General features: G+C 42.9%; 1 protein-coding gene and 1 long non-coding RNA gene across 5 annotated transcripts in view; one reads left to right on the top strand and one right to left on the bottom strand.

The window, feature by feature from the left end:
- Positions 1 to 462: 462 nt before the first annotated feature.
- On the bottom strand, positions 463 to 19,441 carry LOC130541450 (uncharacterized). The gene is made up of 3 exons (XR_008955515.2): positions 19,001 to 19,441; positions 8,880 to 8,978; positions 463 to 7,743 (listed from the first exon to the last, which is right to left on the bottom strand). It is a non-coding gene; the product is annotated as an uncharacterized LOC130541450 (long non-coding RNA).
- A 171-nt stretch (positions 19,442 to 19,612) lies between these two features.
- Positions 19,613 to 20,773, top strand: part of COL25A1 (collagen type XXV alpha 1 chain) — a 499,684-nt gene continuing 498,523 nt past the window's right edge. For 3 of the 4 annotated variants that reach the window (XM_063603863.1, XM_055111701.2, XM_055111700.2), the window contains exon 1: positions 19,613 to 20,607. In XM_063603863.1, coding sequence (XP_063459933.1) covers positions 20,311 to 20,607 — 297 coding nt within the window. In that variant the 5' untranslated portion in view covers positions 19,613 to 20,310. The remainder of the gene's footprint in view (positions 20,608 to 20,773) is intronic. The other variant, XM_055111699.2, reaches the window with a different exon arrangement.

Raw genomic sequence — 20,773 nt, 5'->3', positions numbered from 1 at the left:
CTTTATTCCCTTATTCGGCCCTGCCCACGTCCTGCTGGTCCATTTAAAAAAAATTATTATTATTATACTTTAAGTTCTAGGGTACATGTGCACAACGTGCAGGTTTGTTACATATGTATACATGTGCCATGTTGGTGTGCTGCACCCATTAACTCATCATTTACATTAGGTATAGCTCCTAATGCTATCCCTCCCCCCTCCCCCCACCCCACAACAGGCCCCGGTGCATGATGTTCCCCATCCTGTGTCCAAGTGTTCTCATTGTTCAATTCCCACCTATGAGCGAGAACATGCAGTGTTTGGTTTTTTGTCCTTGCGATAGTTTGCTCAGAATGATGGTTTCCAGCTTCATCCATGTCCCTATAAAGGACATGAACTCATCCTTTTTTATGGCTGCATAGTATTCCATGGTGTATATGTGCCACATTTTCTTAATCCAGTCTATCACTGATGGACATTTGGGTTGGTTCCAAGTCTTTGCTATTGTGAATAGTGCCACAATAAACATATGTGTGCATGTGTCTTTACAGCACCTGCTGGTCCATTTTACAGAGCACTGATTGGTCCATTTTACAGAGTGCTCATTGGTGCGTTTACAAACTTTAGCTAGACACAGAGCACTGATTGGTGTGTTTACAATCCTTTAGCTAGACAGAAAAGTTCTCCAAGTCCCCACCCTACCCAGAAGCCCAGCTGGCTTCACCTCTCAGTATGATATGGTTTGGTTCTGTGTTCCCACTCAAATCTCATCTCGAACTGTAATCCCCACATATTAGGGAAGGACCTGGTGGGAGGTGACTGAATCATGGCAGCGGTTTTCCCCATGCTGTTCTCATGATAGCAAGAGAGTTCTCATGAGATCTGATAGTTTTAAAGTGTAGCACTTCCTCTTTCTCTCTCCTCTGCTGCTATGTAAGATGTGCCTTGCTTCCCCTTTGCCTTCTTGTCAATTAAACCTCTTTTCTTTATAAATTACCCAGTCTCAGGTAGCTCTTTATAGCACTTTTAAAGTGGACTAATACAGGCATCTATTAACACAGTTTTCTAGGCTTTCAGACTTTTTCTATTACTCTCTTCAAGGTCCTTCCATAAAGGGTTTACATATGTTCAGTTTTACAGATAGTGACAGTTTTCTGAAGTGCTTGTGCAAATTTACATTACAACCAGCAGTGTGTGATTTCCAGTTGCTCCATATTCTTGTTTAAATTTGTTATTATTTCTTTCATTTTAGCCATTGTGGTAGGTGAACAGTGGTATCATATGGTGTTTCAATGTGCATTTTTTCTTATTACTTATAGGGTTGAGCACATTTAAGAACGTTTATTGTCCAAACAACCCCATTAAAAAGTGGGCAAAGGACATGAACAGGGACTTTTCAAAAGAAGACATCTATGTGACCAACAATCATATGAAAAAAATCTCAACATCACTTATCATTACAGAAATGCAAATCAAAACCACAATGAGATACCATCTCACACCAGTCAGAATGGCTATTACTAAAAAGTCAAAAAATAACAGATGCTGATGTTGCAGCTTCTTTAGTCCCATAGTTCAGCGAGCAGAAGGGAGTGACACCCAGTGGCTTCTTCATTCCTGTAGTTCAGTGAGGAGAAGGGAGTGTTACAGCTCTTTCACTCCTGCAGTTTGGCGAGTTCCAGGTTCTTGTCTCATGACCAAGTGGAATTAGGTACACAGACACTGGACAGTGAATAAGACAGAGTAGAATTTTATTGAGCAACAGAAAGAAAGTTCTCAGCAGCAAAGAGAACCTGAAAGTGGGTTGCCATCTGTGAGGCTGAGTCCAGGGTTTTTATGGGGTTAGAATGGGGGAATATGTGCTTATTGCTTATGGGTGGGCTTGGAAAAGGCACCATTCGATTTGTTAAAAGGCATCATTCAGAAAGAACTCATCGAGAGAGAGTGGGTAAGATGGGGATGGAAGTTCTCACTCAGGTCCATGGATTCTATCCAAAACTGGTAGCTTGGTTTTTAGGCATTAGACTGTCCTTGGCCTGAAGGTCAAGTTTCACCAGGGACCTGTCCCTATCTGCCCAGGAATTTGTCTGTCTCCTGTCCCTATCAATTCCCCCTCTGAAGAGGTATATCTAGCTGCCATTAGGATAGGGATAATGACTACTCTACCAGCTTCATGCTGACAGGGGGCATTGTTTTGGGAAAATGGCAGTTGGATCTCTCTCAGAGGCCTATTTAAGGGTCCCTGGTAAAAAGGAGGCCATCATTCAAGGCTCCATTTGCATGACCATTTATCATTCGATGGCCTCTAGGTGAGAAGAAACAAATTTTACAAGAAGGTTAAGTATTCATGGACCAATTATGAGATTATACAAAGAGGAGCTAAAAGGGAAAAATCCATGCCAATGTGAGAGATAACAGAAACAAGAAGTAAAATAGACTAGTCATTCTGAAAACAATGTTGTGACCAGAGCTGTTTCACCCTTGTGAAATAAATAAAATCTTGTATAGGGGAGGGCAGTTACATTTTAGAAGAGATAGCAGTTTAGGAGAGTAGATAATCTCATGGGTGTTCAGAATTAAGGGATCCTTGGCAAATATGCCTTATGGTGAGGAAAAGAACAAAGGCAAGAAGAACAAGTATAAGCAAGACTATAAAGACGATATCCATGGAAGGTTAATTATTGATACTTATCTTTTCTGATCATCAGCTCAAGGTCTCTCTTCACATTGGTACTTCGGGTGCTCTTCTGGGTCAACAGAAGTCATTCTGTCAGTTCCCCATGCCTTTACTTGAGTATATGAATCCAAGAATCTATTCCAGTGACCTTTACTGCTGAAAGAGTAGAAAGAGGTGCAGTCTAAGTTCCCTCCCAATCCAGGCCTAGAGAGGGAAAAAGAGAAGGAAGAGCCTTTACCAGTACTAGGTCCCCTGGGTTGAATAAAGGTGACCCTCTAGTTCACGGGATTGGGCCTCCAATAGTTGTTTCAGTTCCTGTTGGAAATGGGCCAAAGAAGTTACATGTTTAATCAAATAAGAAGTTTCTTGGTCTAGCAATAAATAATTGGTGAGAAAATGCTGTCCATATATCATTTTGAAGGGACTTAAGCCCAGTTTCAAAGGGGTGTTTCTAACACATAGCAGGGCAATAGGAAGAAGAGTAATCCAGGGGAGATGGGTCTCCTGAGACAGTTTTCTGAGGTGCCTTTTGATAATATCATTTGTCTTTTCTTCTTTTCCCAAGGATTGTGGTCTCTAAGCACGATGAAGATGGTATTGTATGCCTAGTGCCTCTGAGACCCCCTGGGTGACAGCTGCCTTGAACGAGGGGCCATTATCACTCTGGAGGTACTTAGGGCATCCGAAGTGAGGAATTGTCTCATCAATTGGTACTTTTATTACCTCATTGGGTTTCTCTGTTCAACATGGAAATGCTTCTACCCAGTTAGTGAAGGTATCTACCCAAACCAGGAGGTACTGGATGCCCCTTATCTTTGGCATATGGGTGAAATCTATATACTAGTCTTTTCCTGGGTGGCCTCCCATTCTTTGGGTTCTTGTGGGGAGAGGCCATCAATTGAGGGGATTATTTTTAAGGCAAGTCTCACAAGCATTAATGAGCTGTTTGGTCATTTTAGCAGATTTTTACCTGAGAACGACCTTTGGGCCAATTAATAGGTTTTATCCTTTCCCAGGTGGAAGGCTTGGTGAAGAATTTTAAGAACTTTTCATTGGCTAGAAGCTGGTAGATGAAGTTTGCCATCCTCTTATTGTAGCCACTCTAAGGGCTAAAAGGTGTATCCCCAAGAGGTGGCCCATTCTGTTTCTGCAGGAGAATATTGAGGTTTTTATTTCTGTTACAGAGCCCTCCTAGATCAGAGGGGCTTCAAGTGGATCAGAAATCTGGGACCCTCTCATTGCTGATTTAGCTGCTTGGTCTGCCGGTTTATTTCCCTCAGCTCTTTCATCCATCCCCTGTGGTGGCCTTTACAATGTATTACTGCCACCTCCCATGAAAGGAAAACTGAGGATAATAGTCTATTAATTTATTGATAGTATTTAATGGCAAACCCATTAGCTGTGAGAAAGTCTCTCTTTCCAGATAGTGGGATGAGCATGAAGGACTAGAAAAGCATGCTTATAATCAGTATAAATGCCAACTGCTTTCCTTCTGCTTAATTCAAGCACCCTCAAGCTCAGCTGTTGAGAAATTGTGCCCGAAGAGAGGTGCACTCTCAATAGTGTCATTCAAGGTGACTACTGCATACCCTGCTTCATGGATCCCTTGTTCTACAAAAGAACTTCCATCCATAAAGAGAGTCCAGTCTGGGTTCTCTAAGGAGATTTCCTTGAGGGCCTCTCTGGCTGCATAGGTTTGCACTGCTATCTGTTTGCAGTCATGTTCAGTCTCCTCAGGTTCCTCTGGGAGGAAGGTGGCTGGTTTTAGACAGGGACAGGTTCTTTTTTTTTTTTTTTTTTTTTGACGGAGTCTTGCTCTGTCGCCCAGGCTGGAGTGCAGTAGTGCGGTCTCGGCTCACTGCAAGCTCCGCCTCCCGGGTTCACGCCATTCTCCTGCTTCAGCCTCTCAAGTCACTGGGACTATAGGCACCCGCCATCACGCCTGGCTAATTTTTTGTATTTTTAGTAGAGACGTGGTTTCACGTGTTAGCCAAGACAGGTTCTTTTTTTTTTTTTTTTTTTTTTTTTTTTTTTTTTTTTTGAGACGGAGTCTCGCTCTCTCTCCCAGTCTGGAGTGCAGTGGGGCGATCTTGGCTCACTGCAAGCTCCGCCTCCTGGGTTCAAGCCATTCTCCTGCCTCAGCCTCCCAGGTAGCTGGGACTACAGGCGCCCGCCACAGCGCCTGGCTAATTTTTTGTGTTTTTAGTAAAGACAGGGTTTCATCGTGTTATCCAGGATGGTCTCCGTCTCCTGACCTTGCGATCTGCCCGCCTCAGCCTCCCAAAGTGCTGGGATTACAGGCGTGAGCATCGCGCCTGGCCCCAAGACAGGTCCTTAACTGAACTGTAGATCCCTCCAATAGCAGAGCCTGATATTTGAGGAGGCAGTTGTCTATTAGCTAGAGACTCCCCTTAGAAGACAGCAGTCCTGCCACATTATGTTATTATTCTCCATGGTTAACTTAGCAGCCTCTGGCACTAGCAACTGCCTGGAGGCAGGCTGGCCATCCTTTAGCTACCAAATCAAGCTCCTTGCTTAGGTAGCCTACAGGCTGCTGGGCTGGACCTCAGGCCTGGGTTAGAACTCCCAAGGCCATTTCCTTCCTTTTTGATACATAAAGATTGAACAACTTCCCTATGGGAAGACTAAGGGCTGGTGCCCCAAGCAAGGCTTATTTCAATTGTTCAAAGGCCCTTCTGGCCTCTGGTTCCCAAATTCGGGAGTGATCTTGGCTGCCTGAGTTTATTAGGTGATACAAGGGATGAGCTATCTCATTGTACCCAGGTATCCATAATCTGCAGAATCCTGTCATGCCCAAGAATCCCCTCAGTTGTTTGAGGGTTTGGGGGAAGGGAAAGGAGGAGACAGGGTTAATCCTTTCTTCACCCAGTGCCCTGGTCCCCTCTGACAAGACTAGACCTAAGCACTTCACTGAAGTCTGACAGAGCTGAGCCTTAGATTTTGAGACCTCATATCCTCTGTTAGCTAGAAAATTAAGAAGAGGCTTAGTGTCTTCCTGAGAGATTTCCTCAGTTGGGGCACAAAGGAGAATGTCATCTACATTTTGTAAAACTTTAACCCAAGGATGAAGGAACCCAGAGAGATCTTTTGAGAATGCCTGTCCAAACAGACGAGGACTACCCCAGAATCCTCGGAGTAGCACCATCCAGGTTAACCGGGTGGTCTAGTTGGAGAGACCCTTGAATGCAAACAAATATTGGGAGTCAGGATGTAGCAATTTGCAAAAAAATGTGTCCTTTAGGTGCAGGACTGTGAACCATTTAGTTTCCTCAGGTATTTGAGTTATGAAGGTATAGGGATTGGGAAACACTGGATGAATTGGAACCACAGCCTCATGAATGAGGCAGAAGTCCTGGAACAGTCTCCATTCCCCATTGTGTTTCTGTACTCCCAATATTGGGGCACTAGAAGGGCTGTTGCAGGGTTTGAGGAGGGCCTGCATCCTGAAGTTATCAATGATGGCTTCTAGCCCTTTCCTAGCTTCTAGTTTTAGGGGATATTTTTTCTGGTCAGGGAAGGAGGTGGGATCCTTAAGGTGGATCCAGATCAGTATGGTGGTTGTGGCTCAGCCAATTTTCCCTTGAATTGCCCAAATTTCTGGATTGATATCAGTCTCCACCAGGGGGAGGCAAGGAGTGTGTCCTGGAGCCATAAGGATGGTGGTTCACATATAAGCTAAAATATCCCTGCCTCACAGAGGAATTGGGCTTTCGGGCATGATTACAAAGACATGAGTAAACACGAGGTCTCCCCAACTACAACTAAGGGGTTGGAAAAATATCAGGTTAAAAGCTTTCCTGAGACACCCTTTATGGTCATGCTAAGGGAAGAAGGGAGGCCTGGATTGGAGAGGAGAGTAGAAATGGCTGCTCTGCTATCCAGGAAGAAGTTCACCTTCCTCCCTTTGACCTCCAGAATCATTCAGGGCTCCTGGATGGTAATGGCAGTCTGAGCTGTCAGAGCCAGGGACAGGAGCCCTGGGGCCCATCAATCCTGTTAGACACTTGTGAGACTGGCTTTGGACCCAGTGACCTGCATCTCTGGGGACAGTCCACCCTCCAGTGGTCCCCACCACAGATTGGACAGGGTCGAGCTGGCTTCCTCATGCTGCCTGGGCAGTCCTTTTTAATGTTCCCTGGTTTGCCACATTTGTCGCAGTTAACAGGTGCATCTTTGGGATTCTGGGGTTTGTAAGCCTGCAGGGTGGCCAATAGATTTTTCTGTCTTTTTCTTGCATATCCTCTCCCTTTCTTGGCACTGTATGAGATACAAAGCTCATCCACAAACTTCTCTGCTGCTTGCAGGGCTGTTTGCTTCTCAGTGGTAGTCAAAGTTTGATTCAAAAGTAACATAACATCCTTCCAGGAGAGTTCAAATACTTGGTTTAAATTCTGGAAAGCCTCTGTATACCCTTCAGGGTCATCTGAAAACTTACCAAGATCCCCCCTAATTTGTCTTAAGTCCTGTAGAAAAAAGACATGAGTAAACACGTCTATACCTTAATGGGGCCATATTCACAAGGCATCTCTTGTAGGGCCATGAGTGAGGCTGGGACCTGCCTGAAACGAGGATTCCTAGGAGAGGACAAGCTTGAGAGAGAACCTGGATAGGGAGGACATGATGGACCAGGAGTAGGACTAGAGGGGTCTGATCCCCCTGCTGGAGGCACCTCTGGGGTTTACTTCCCTGGAGTTTACTTCCCTGGGGTTTACTTCCCTGGGACTGTCCTTTGCAGCCTCTCCTGAGATGACTGCTAGGCAGGCTGGATCTATCCTACAATATCAGCAAAGGTCCAGATTATCCTGCAAGGCAAAGAAAACCTGCATGTATGGGACCTCAGACCATTTGCCTCCATGTTTACAGAAACGGTCCAGCTGCAGGTTAGCATTAAAGTTGATACTTCCCTCCAGAGGCCAGGCTTCTCCATCCTGCTGTTTATAACCTGGCCAAGCCGTTGTGCAAAGGAATATACAGCATTTTCTCTTCAGAATCTGCAGGTCAAAGGATTCCCAGTGATTCAGGATGCACTCTAGAGGAGTGCAGGCTGAAAATAGTTTGTTACCCATCTGAAAAGAGAGAGGGGAGAAAAGGTATCCTTTAGACTCTTCTCTATCCTCTTGAATTTGAGTCACCCCCTGAATCTCAGCACCTAGTACTGGTGCCATGGATGGGCTGGTGGTGTCTACATCATGGATATGAACATCACCTCCACCCATGAAGTGGGAAGGCCTAATTGGCAGGGATAGTCATTCTTACCTGTGCTGTGCCCTAGCCTTTTGCTGTTGACTGCCTCTTGGTCCCTCAAATCTAGTTTTCTTTATATGGCTCCAAATCGAAGCTTGGAAAATACAATGGAGTAATACTAAGGTGAAGGTGTGGAACCAGATCCTCCTCAAACAAAGGAAAGAAAGGGAATCCTGGGAATTGGGGACCTGGCCTAATAAGATGCCTCCCAAAAGGAAAACATTAATCCCTTGCATGGAAAAGCTCCTTGTATTCGCAGGATTATGTTGACTCTGACAGGGTGGAAAAAAGCAATTTAAATGCAGAGGAGGGAAGGTGGCTGGGGGAAATTGCCTCTTGTTCTGTGGTAATGAGTTTCTTCAACAGGGGAAAGAAAACTCTCTTAATTGTTACATCCCTCTATTTCTAAGAATAGACAGAAGCAACATTGTTCTGGATTACACTCCTGATGACTAAGCCAAGTCCTCATTCTATCCAGTAATAGTATCTCTTTTCATTGCAAAATCACCGGTAACATTGTCTATAAATAGGGGATAGCAGTCAGGACACTCTTGAAAGAAAGAAAATTAGATAGGAAGGACTGAAAGCCTTGGCCTGGCACCTGAATGGGCTGTGGGGGATTGGAGCTGGTCCAGGAGTCTTCAGGTAACACCAAAGTGTGCCTTGGCCAGATACCTTCAGTTGTTCAGGACTTTATTCCAACCTACGTAGTGGCTAGACTTCCATGAAAGGAAACTGGATTGGAACAAGGCCAACATTCCCAACACCCAAGGATGAAGGGGGACTGACAATGTCCTCCCGAGCAAGTCTGTCCTCTGAGTCTTGTAGATTGGCAGTTGGTCTATTCACCCTTAACTGTCTAACAGAGACTTGGTGTTTTATCTGTTTTCGAAAAAAAAAGTGAGGATGAGAATCCTCAGAAATGAAAGTAAAGGGTCACAGGTCTGCTCTTACTCACCCTTCTGAAGACCTGGACGAGCCTCCAGAAATGTTGCAGCTTCTTTACTCCCATAGTTCGGTGAGTGAGAGGGAGTGGCTCCCAGTGGCTTCTTCACTCCTGTAGTTTGGCGAGAGGGAGAGAGTGGCACCAATCAACTTCTTTACTCCCGTAGTTCAGTGAGTGGGAGGGAGCGTTACTGCTCTTTCACTCCTGCAGTTTGGTGAGTTCTGAGTTCTTGTCTAATGACCAAGAGGAGTGAGGTACATGGACATTGGAGAGTGAGTAAGGCAGAGTTGAATTTTATTGAGTGACAGAAAGAAAGCCCTCAGCAAGAGGGGACCCAAAAGTAGATTGCCATCAGTGAGGCTGAGTCCAGGGTTTTTATGGGCTTAGAATAGGGGAACGTGTGCTGATTGGTATACGGGTGGGCTTGGAAAAGACACCATTCAATTGGTTAAAAGGCATCATTCAGAAAGAACCTATTGAGAGACAGTGGATAAGGTGGGGATGGAAGTTCTCACTCAGATCTGTGGCTTCTATCCTGAATTAGTAGCTCAGTTTTCAGGCTTTAGACTGTCTTTGGCTTGAAGGTTGAGTTTCACCAAGGACCCATCCTGTCTGCCTAGAAATTTGTCTATCTCCTGTGGCTATCACAGCCAAGGTTGTGGAGAAAAAGGAACATTAATACACTGTTGTTGGGAGTGTAAATTAGTTCAACCATTGTGGGAGACAGTGTGGTGATTCCTCAAACACCTAAAGACAGAAATACCATTTGACCGAGTAATCCCATTACTGGGTATATAACTACAGAAATATAAATTGTTCTATTATAAAAAAATTCATGTGTATGTTAATTGCAGCACTATTCACAATAGAAAAGACATGGAATCAACTTAAATGCCCATCAATGATAGACTGGATAAAGAAAACATGATACAAATACACCATGGAATACTATTCAGCCACAAAAAAGAATGAGATCATGTCCTTTGCAGGGACATGGATGGAGTTGGATGCCTAACCTTAGTAAACTAACATGGGAACAAAAAATCAAATGCTGCCTGTTCTCACTCATAACTGGGAGCTAAATAATGAGAGTATAGGACATATAGTGGGGAACAACACACATTGAGGCCTACTAGAGGGTGGAGGGTGGGATGGAGGAGAGGATTTGGAAAAATACTAATGGATATTAGGCTTAATACCTGGGTGATGAAATAATCTTTACAATAAACTCCTGTGACATAGTTTACCTATGTAACAAACCTGCACATGTACCCCTGAACTTAAAATAAAAGTTAAAAATGTTTATTGGCTGTTTTTTATTTTTCACTTATAAAAGTGCTTATTTAAGCTTTTGCTATTTTTTTTTATTAGGTTGTCTGATGCCTTTTCGCATTGATTTGCAAGAATTCTTATATATTCTAGATAATAGTCTTTTCTCATTTCTATATTTTGCAAATATCTTTTCTCATTCTTTGTCTTGTATTTCAATCATTTTAAGTTTTTTTAATAAACAGAAGATCTTGATTTAATATATTCCAATTTATCAATCATTTCTTCTGTGGCTAGCTCTTTACGTGTATTATTTAGAAAACCCTGCCTCAATCCAAGGTCATGACTACATTTTCCTTTATTATCTTTTAAATGCTTTATGCAAGGGATCTTCCAAAAGTTCACAGAAAAATGGAATTAAAAGGTAAAAATAAAAAATATAAACTTTATTTCTCAAATTAAGCTCCATCAAGTTCTAGACACTTTTGTCATCAATCATCCAGACCTTTCTTTAGTGCATTCCTAAAGAACTGAGGGTCTTGGGAATTTAACCATGTCAATGCAGTCTTTTTTAACATTATTACCTAAAGAAAAATGAGTGTCCCTTAAAGATTTTTTAAAGATTAGGAAACAAAGAGAAGTCAGAAGGAGACAAATCAGGACTGTAGAAACTCTTCCCAATTTGCCCTTGTTAAATGAGAAAAGAATAAACGGGAGCATTGCCATGGTGCAGAACTCTCTGGTGAAGCTTTCCTGGGCATCTTTCTGCTAAAGCTTTGGCTAAGTTTCTCAAAACATTCTCATAATAAGCAGATATTATAATTCTTTGGCCCTCCAGAAAGTCAACAAGCAAAATGCCTTGAGCATCCCTAAAAATTGTTGCCATGACCTTTGCTTTTGACTGGGCTGCTTTTGCTTTGACTGGACCACATCCACCTCTTGGTAGCCATTGCTTTGATTGTGCTTTGTCTTCAGGAGCATACTGGTAAAGCCATGTTTCATCTCCTGTTACAGTTCTTCAAAGAAATGCTTCAGGATCTTGATCCCACTTGTTTAACATTTTCATTGAAAGCTTTGCTACTGTTGGCAGCTAATCTGGGTGCAGTGGTTTTGGCACTCACTGAGTGGAAAATTTTCTCAACTTTAATTTTACCGTCAGATTGTGTAAGCCAAATCAATCGCAATGTCTATGATGTTGGCTATTGTCTCTGTTCTTAATTGTTGGTCCTTTTCAATTAGGGGATGAACACAATTAATTTTTTTCTCATGTCAATGAAAAGAGTCAAACTCTGTAAAATATAAGAAGAGTTTGATTCTGCACCAAATAAGAGCGACTAATAGCCTGGGGCACATTCCCAAGGAGTCCTAAGAACATGTGCCTGAGATGATCAGGCTACAGCTTAGATTTATACACTTTAGGGAGACGTAAGACATCAATCAATACGTGTAAGATGTACATTGGTTTGGTCTGAAAAGGTGGGACAACTCAAAGCAGGGGCTTCCAGGTCATAGGTGAATTCAATGATTTTCTGACTGCCAATTGGTTGAAAGAGTTAAATTACTGTCTAAAGACCTAGAATCAATAGAAAGGAATGCCTGGGCTAAGATAAGGGGTTGTGATGACCAAGGTTTCCATTATGCAGATGAAGCCTCCAGGCAGTAGGCTTCAGAGAGAACAGGTTGCAAATGTTTCTTTCCAGACTTAAAAAAGTGCCAGACTCCCAGTTGATTCTTTCCTGGATCAGGAAAAATGCCTGAAAAGGGAAGGGGATTCTCTACACAAAATGTAGATTTGCCCCACAAGAGACAACTTTGCAGGGCTGTTTCAAGAAATGGCAAAGAAACATATTTTGGGGTAAAATACTTTGGTTTCTAACAGGCCTTGCTATCTGTCATGTTGGTATCTTCTTGCTATAAAAAGACTGTTCTGTCAGTCTTACGGTCTCATTTTAATGTTAATGCTGGTCAGCTGTGCCTGAATTTTAATGGAAGAAAGGTATAATGAGGCATGTCCGACCACCCATTCCCAGGATAGCCTGAACTAGTGTTTCAGGTTTACCTTAGAATGCCCTTGGCTGAGAGGAGGGGTCCATGCAGTTGGATGGGGGACTTAGAATTTTTGGTTTACACTCACAAATTGAAGTATTTGTGATGATAAATTGGACCTTTATTTTCAAAACCATCTTGTCCCTTCTTAAAATGAGTTATCCATTTGCAAATTGCTGATTTCTTTGTGGACACTGTCTCGTTAAGTTTTTTGTAAAACATCAATGATTTCACGATCCTTCCACCTAGCTTCACCATAAATTCCATAAATTTGGTATCTTTACTTGCTTCAATTTTAGGAGAACTCCTGTTATTCTGATGCGGACTTTTTTCAAACTGACGTTTTATCCTTAATGCCTCAAACTAGATCCTATTAGGATATGGTCTAACAAACTAGTATGAGTTTATTTTGGTGCAAAATATTTTGAAATCCATGCATAGTTTTTTCATAACATGCATCTCCAATGAACTTTTTGAAGATCCCTCATATTATCACCCTTTATATTTAGGTTTATAAACCACCTCCCTTTAACTTTTGTGAATTCTATGGAGAAAAATTTAATTTCATTTTTTTCTGTGTGAATATATAGCTAAATTGATTGAAAAGTTCACCTTTTCCTTACCCCTCTGCAGTGTTATTTCATTCTCATTTTAAGTACTTATATATATGTGGGGCTTTATTCTACTTCTTTGGTTTAATTTCTGTCTCTGAAGCAATACTAAACTGTGTTAATTACTATACCTTTATAATATATTTTACTATCTGATAGAATCACATTCTCTTTTCTGTTCTTTATAAAAAGTGTCTTAGTTAATCATCATCTCTAAGTGAAATGAAATTGTTTTCTCTGTTTTTGAAATACACAAAATAAAAACTTATTTATAAGTATTCATAGCAGTTTTATTTATATAGCAAAAAATGGACACAATTTAAATACCCACCAAATGAACAGATGAACAAGTCATGGTGTATTCTAACAGTGGAATATTATGTCACAATAAAAATGAACAAAATATAACACTATAGACAAATCTCAAAAACATGTTGAGCAAAAGAAGCCAAGCACATAAGAATATCTATGGCTGGGCACAGTGGCTCATATCTGTAATGCCAAAAATTTGAGAAGCTGAGGTGGGAGGATCACTTGAGCCCAGGAGTTTAATACCAGCCTGGGCAACATAGTGAGACCCCATCTCTAAAAAAGAAGTTAGCTGGGCATGGTGGCACCTGCCTGTAGTTCTAACTACTACTCAGGAGGCTGAGGTGGGAGGATCACATGAGCCCAGGAGTTTAAGACTACGGTGAGCTATGATCATGTCACTGCACTCCAGCCTGGGAGACAGAGTGAGACCCTGTCTCAAACAAAACAAAAACCCCCCAAAACCCCCCCAAAAACAAATAACAAGACTATATACTGTATGCTTCCATTCATATGAAGCTCTAAAACAGGCAAAACTAATCTAAAATGATATCAAATACATTAATGGTTGCCTGTTGTAGGGACTTTTCCAAATCATCCAGTAGCTGAAATGCTGCCCTGATGCTATTTTATACTTGTAAACTGAACTAGGACTGAAATCAGGATTAGGATATACCGTTGCCCCATAGCATAATTGTATACATTGTTCTTGCCTTTCAGTGTCTATGGGTCAATAAACTGACACTTTAAATAGCATCAATCACTTTAAATATATATTATTTAAATAATAACAATAGCATCAACAAGAGGTAAATGTATATTGCACTTAATATCTACCAGGCATTGTAATGCCTTCACAAACCACTCCAGCAAAAGATCCTAATGGTTAAGTATTATCATTCTTGTTTTATATATGGCCCAGAAAAATGAGGCATAGAAAAGTGAAGTAATTTACCCAATGTCCCACAGCTATTAAATGACAGAGCTGGATAATGAATGCAGGCAGACTGGCCTTGGGTTCTGTGTTCTTAATCACGAGCTGACTCAATGATATGAACATGTTCAGTGTATGTAGCATTATAAGAAAAAGTTGATTTGGAAGTTCAATGAAAAGTTGCCTCTTGTTTGAGTTAGCAATATAATTGGTGACTTTTGGGGAAGAACCCATTAAGTGGGGCTATTAACTTGTTATTTAAGATTTGAAGAAAAAAAATACCTCCTCCTTCCAAATAAAACAAAACAAGAACAAACAACAAACATAAAACTGACTCTGCACAGAGGATTGATATTTTCGAGGGCTTGTATTATCCAGATTATTGCATTCATACAGTTGTAAGCCCCTTGCTTAACCAGGCTTGTATAAATGGGATCAGTTCCTTGATCTGTTTGAAAAAGAATTTTTCAGCCTGTCACTAAGAGTCAAATCCTTCTTTTCTGCTCTTCTGCTCCTAAAGATATTTATAATTTGTTTATGATTTATTGAAATTTGCCTGGCTGTGGGAGAACTGCATCTTTTAAGTTTCAGTTCACTTAACTCTTTGCTGCCTACTCCATTCCCTTTAGGAAACTTTGTCTTCTTAAAAGATGTTTCCATGAGCTCACGTTCCCATCTGAAGAATATAAAATAACATGCTTAATACTATACACAGTGTATTCTCCCATTTTCTTTATTAAGGTACTTAGTGGACGTAACAGGTGGTTGTGGGTATATAAAGATGGCCACAGGCTGGGCGTGGTGGCTCACGCCTGTAATCCCAGCACTTTGGGAGGCTGAGGTGGGTGGATCACCTGAGGTCGGGAGTTTGAGACAACCTGACCAACATGGAGAAACCCCTGCCTCTACTAAAAATACAAAATTAGCTGGGTGTGGTGGCGCATGCCTTGTAATCCCAGCTACTCAGGAGGCTGAGGCAGGAGAATTGCTTGAACCCGGGGGGCAGAGGTTGCAGTGAGCCAAGATCATGCCATTGCATTCCACCCTGGGCAACAGGAGTGAAACTCAGTGTCAAAAAAAAAAAAAAAAGATGGCCACAAATCTCTTCATACATTCGCTTCTGCTTGATAGCTTTGTTGGTGAACTTAGGTTAAAATTGTGGTTATAAAAACCCAAGCCTCAAAAACTAATGGTGCTAAAATATATTTTCTAATGAAACTAAATTTTTTTTTGCAATGTAGTTAATATCTAAAAAGAGCATACCATGATTATCTCAGCTGTTTACTTCGGGCAGATAATCTTTCTAAATACACATAAACCATCAGAAATTTTAATATACGTTAGTTCCTCACTTCTATGCTTTATCTCCTTTAAAGATTAGCCTCTTAGAGGTATACAGGAGTGGATTATGTCTTTTTCTTTTTTAAAAATGAACACTTTTACCCACTTAAAAAGCTCCTTTCTTCTGTCTCAATTTTCTGCTTTATCTTTTCTTGCTCTTTCTCCAGGTGCTTTCTTTCTTAAACTTCCTGATGTGCCTCTCTGTCATTAGTCTTTATTTCATTTTTTCTGGCATGGAGATTGGTAACAATAGTACTAGTGGTGGGCTGGGTGCAGTGGCTTATGCCTGTAATCCCACCACTTTGGAAAGCCAAGGCAGGAGGATCACTTGAGTCCAGGAGTTCGAGGCCAGCCTGGACAAAACAGTGAGACCCTATCTCTACAAAAAATAAAAAATTAGCCTGGTGATTACCTGTGGTCCCAGCTACCCAGGAGGCTGAGGTGGGAGGATCATTTGAATCCAGGTGGTCCAGGCTGGAGTGAGCCATGACCATGCCACTGGACTCCAGCCTGGGCAACAGAGTGAGATGCACTCTCAAAATAAATAAATAAATAAATAAATAAATAAATAAATAAATAAACAAAACAAACAGTAGCAATGCTGAGTCCTGGGTCAGGATCCTGGCTAGGCTAGCATTAGTAGGGAGGAGAGATGACAGTGACTGTACAGCTTGGATGATTTATTGTTTTTGAGTTGCATTAATGGGAGGAATCAAGGAAACAAATTATTTTATTCAGTTTAATATGCCTTCATAAAGGGCATCCTAATTTTACATGACATGAGAGAGGGCATATCTCTCTGATCCTTTCCCAGTGGGCATATCAATGAAATAGAAATGTATAAACATTTGACAGACAGGGCTTTGTTACTACAGGGCCTGCTTGAGTTATAGGGCATTATGGTGGTTCCAATATCACTTATGCTGTAGCAGATGAACATTGATTTCCTGTGATTGCGATGATATTGGTTTCCTTTGCTCTTGTAACAAATTATCACAAATTAGTGGTTTAAAACAATACAAACATTAATTATAGTTCTGATAGCCAGAGGTCCTAAAATCAAGGTGTTGGCAGGGCTGTGTTCTTTCTCTAGGCTGTAGAGGAGAACTTGTTCCTCATCTTTTGCAACTTCTGGAAGTTGCTTATATTCCTTGATTTGTGACTCCCTTCCATCTTCTACACCAGTATTCACATCACTCTCACCTCTGCTTTTGTTGTTACATTGCCTCTCACTCTGAGACCCTGCCTCCCACTTAGAAGGTCCCTTGTGCTACGCTGGGCCCACCAACATAACTGAAGAAAATCTCTCCACTTCCAGATCTTTAACTGAATCATATCTGCCAATCTGTTTCAGCATGCAAGGTAACACATTCACTGTTTTGGAGATTAGGACATGGACATCTTTGGGTGTCCATTATTCTTCCCACTGCATACCTGTCCTATAGCCAGCTGTTTGCATTTTACTATTAATACCATTGATATTAGTCAGGCAAATTGGAGTCAGCTAGACTATAGCATTTTTAGTACTATTTTTACTTTTTTGGAAGCCTCCACATGGGAACCAAAATAACTATGCTTTGATCAATCTACAGAACAGCATGCGTTCAAATCCTCAGAGCTTTGTTGATCCACACGTTCTCTGTGCTTGATGCAGACAGTCTACCAGGTTTTGAAATCTTAGCGCTAATGGCTGGTACATTTCTGAGGTATTGTGCCCACCAAAGACATAAAGCAAATCTAATCCTCTGGATAAAGATCTCAAAGCCACAAAATTCCAACTCTATCTCTCTACTAAGATCTAATAGTGCTGAAGGCTTGCCAGAGTTGTTAATGTACCTTCTCATGGCCAATTTACACAAAGCATGCTATAAGAACATTGCATCATCCAAATTAAATGTGTAACCTACTGTAGGCATCAGTCAAGACAGAAAATGGCTTTTCTACTGAAATTTTAAGAGTGGTATGTTGTCCAAAAGAAAAAGCTCTTTATTCTCATTGTCTCCATACTTCAGAGAAACTGATGTGGAGAGTTTGAGATGAAGAATGAGCAATGAGGCTGGTGAGATGGTAGACAGGGGGCTTTGTTGTGGGGGTTGAAAGATGTAAGATCTTTGTCCTAAGGACAACCAGAAGTATTGAAGGACTAAATAGATGAGGAGAGGAGGGCAAGGGAGAAGTCAGGGCCGGCTACTGGGTATTTTGGCTTGGGGAGACTGGATGGATGGCAACTCCATTGGCTGAGATGGGAAACAGAGGAAGCAGACAGAATTTGGAGGTAAGCTGCAGGTTACATTGGAAATGAGAGTAAGACATCCAAACGGAGATGACAAAGAGGCAACTGGCTATATGGATCTGAGGTTCAGGAGAGAGGTTTGGGCTTTTGATATGAATTTATGACTCATCAGTGTAATGGGAACTCTACTGGAGAGAGTATACAGAGAAGAGAAGATGGAATAGACAGAGACCCAAGGAGCACCAACTTTCAGAGAAATGAAAGAGGAAAAGCCTGCAAATGAGACTAAGGAACAGTTAGAGGTTACAGAAAGAGTTGGTACATTAAAATATTTGTACCCATTATTTGGGTCCTGTTATTGGAAACATGTTTAATCACAATTAAATGTGACTTGAAATTTATCTCTTTGTTTTAAAATTTATTTAAAAACGTTGTTTATATTTAAAAGAGGAACAGTAAATCCTCACATCGCAGGGTTATGAGGTTCAAATACAAAAAGTATTTGAAAATATTTTGGAAAGTATTATACCAGTGGTTCTCAAACTTTAGTAGTATATATCAAAATCATTTGGAGGGCTTGTTAAAACACAGATTGCTGTTTTTTTAAAATTATTATTTCAGTAGTGGTAGTAGCAGTTTCTGATTCAGATCCGTGGTAGGAACCTAGAATTTTAATGTCCAAGTTCTCAGGTGATGCTGATGTTATTGGTCTAGGACCATCCTTTGAGAACCACTGTGTAATACAAATGAATTATGGTTTTGACTTTATAGCCAAATTCATTGAGTTTTCCTCCAATGTTAGTCTCTTTCTTCCTCTAATGCTGTTATTTCCTTACCTTGCTTCACACCTAGCAATATCCGTTTACACATGTGAAAGACCAACTTAGTGAAGTATTTTGTTGATTGTTTACAATAGTAAGCAACGACTTCAGGTTAGCTTAATTAAGGAGAATAGGAAAAATATATGGTTTTTTTTTATAGGGAGATAAGAAGGAACTCTTTGGAATAAGAGGTGGGATTTCTGTTTTCCCCAAAGTCAATTAGATGTCAAATGCTACTTGTTACCAACTTTCCAAAATCCCATTAGAGACCTTGTAATTTGATCCAGAGAGAACAGCATTAAGAGTCAGGTAAAAGGAAAAACTGACTTCATTCTTCATTCCTTTCCTAAATCCTGAGAAATGTGTATACCTCAACACTCCCTTTTCCAATCCCGCAAAACAGGGAATCAGGAAAACACATTAGCACCCTAGTACAGACTAGGAATACAGAGCTGGGAGGAGACTCAGTGCTGTCAAGACAAGGAAACTGGGGGAGGGGAAAGAAAACTTCCCGTCGTTGGACAATCTGAGGGTTGCAGTGGGAAGAGAAGGGAAGTGGGGAAATGTACCTCAGACGTCGGCCAGACACTTTGCCTCCGGGCATGTGGGAAAGTGAGGGAGGAGGGAAAAGCGCTGCACCACAGCGAGATAGCAACAGCTCCTGCGGCTGCTTTTGAGTGAAGATCAGTAGAGATAGAGCGTACCGCTTCACATCTTCCTCCCGGAGGCCATTTCTCCATTTTTAAGTGGGATAAAAAGGGGGCGCTGGGCTGAGTCAGTATAAGCCAAAGTTGCCGCCTCTTGCGCAGCCGACCCCGCTTCGGCCCCTGGCCCAGGCCAGAGAGGTGGCCTTCGGAGACGCTGAAGTTACTCCGCGCAGGGGGAGGGGTCGCCAGGCTCCTCTCCAATCACGGTGGCCGCTCCAGCTATTTGCATGCATTATGCTAATAACAGACCTCCTGCCCCGCTCCCACCCAAGCTTCCCGCCTCCCTTGGGGGTTCCCTGGGCCGGCCCGCGGGCTGGGCCAAGGTGAATACATTATGATAATAAGGCGGGCTCCTGCTTTGCCTTCGGAAGGGGGGCGCGCAGCAGCGGGAGCGGCAGGCCGGACGCCGGGCGCCGGGAGGGGGTCGGGGGAGGGACGTCGTGCTCGGAGCGCGCGCGCACTCACACACTCACACACACACTCACGCGAGCATCCCGAAGGGTATTTAAGGATCGCGCACACGGGGCTGCGGAGATCCTTCGGGCAGCCGCGACTTCGGCTTCGCGACTAGCATTGGTTCCTTGGGTTTATTTCGTTTTCCTCTCTCTTCTCCCCCTTAGTCGCCCCTTTCGCGCTGCGCTGTAGCGTGCTCTCACAGCCTTTTTGCCTTGAACTGAATGCAGGTGGGAAACAGGTCGGCGTGCCGAAAGACACCGAGTAGGTAGAAATAAGGCAAACTCACAGAGGCGCAACAGGTCCGGTCCTCCGTGGCCAGGGCGAGCCGCGGCCCCGCGTGGCGCCTCGGCCGTTGCCCCTCGGACCCTGAGCGGCCACTGTTGGGGCCCTCGAAAGAGGTGTCGGTCCTCTGGGAGTCGGAAGAGCTGTCTGGGTGGGTTTCGTCTTGCTTTTTACCCCACCGCCAGCCAGTCCCCGGACGGAGGGTGCTTTTCACTTCCAGCTGGGAGGAGAGAAGAAAGCGGGGATGGTGCACGCCTGCGGGTCTGGACGCTGAGCAAGGCAGGGGTCCATATCCGCTCGTGGGCTTGACTCCACCAACTAGTTGTGCAGCCACAGGGACTGAACTTTGGAGGAATCGACCTTTTTCTTTCCTTTTAGGATTATTTGAGGTGTAGAGGGTGGGAAGCGAAGCCGAGACGGCCGACCCCGCCACGATGCTGCTGAAGAAGCACGCAGGGAAAGGAGGGGGCCGGGAGCCCAGATCCGAGGACCCGACCCCTGCCGAACAGCATTGTGCCCGGACCATGCCCCCGTGTGCCGTCCTGGCGGCCCTCCTGTCAGTGGTGGCCGTGGTGTCTTGCCTGTACCTGGGTGTGAAAACCAACGACCTCCAGGCGAGGATCGCCGCTCTCGAATCCGCCAAAGGGGCCCCTTCCATTCATCTGCTGCCTGATACCCTGGATCACCTCAAGACTATGGTGCAAGAGAAAGTGGAGCGACTTCTGGCTCAGGTGTGAGAGGCTGGGGTATTTTGCACGTGGGTAACATCTTGTACAAGCGTGACTCTGTGTGCATGACTAGCCGCTACCCTTACTGTACGCATACTTGGTGTGGCTGTGTGTGTGCGCGCGCGTGCCTGTGTTGGCCAAGGATCTATGCTCACTGTAGCATATATTT

The sequence above is a fragment of the Pan paniscus genome, chromosome 3 (genome assembly GCF_029289425.2).
Source record: "Pan paniscus chromosome 3, NHGRI_mPanPan1-v2.0_pri, whole genome shotgun sequence".
Lineage (NCBI taxonomy): Eukaryota > Metazoa > Chordata > Mammalia > Primates > Hominidae > Pan > Pan paniscus.
The sequence above is the reverse complement of the archived record's forward strand: the minus strand, read 5'-3'. Positions and strand labels throughout refer to the sequence as shown.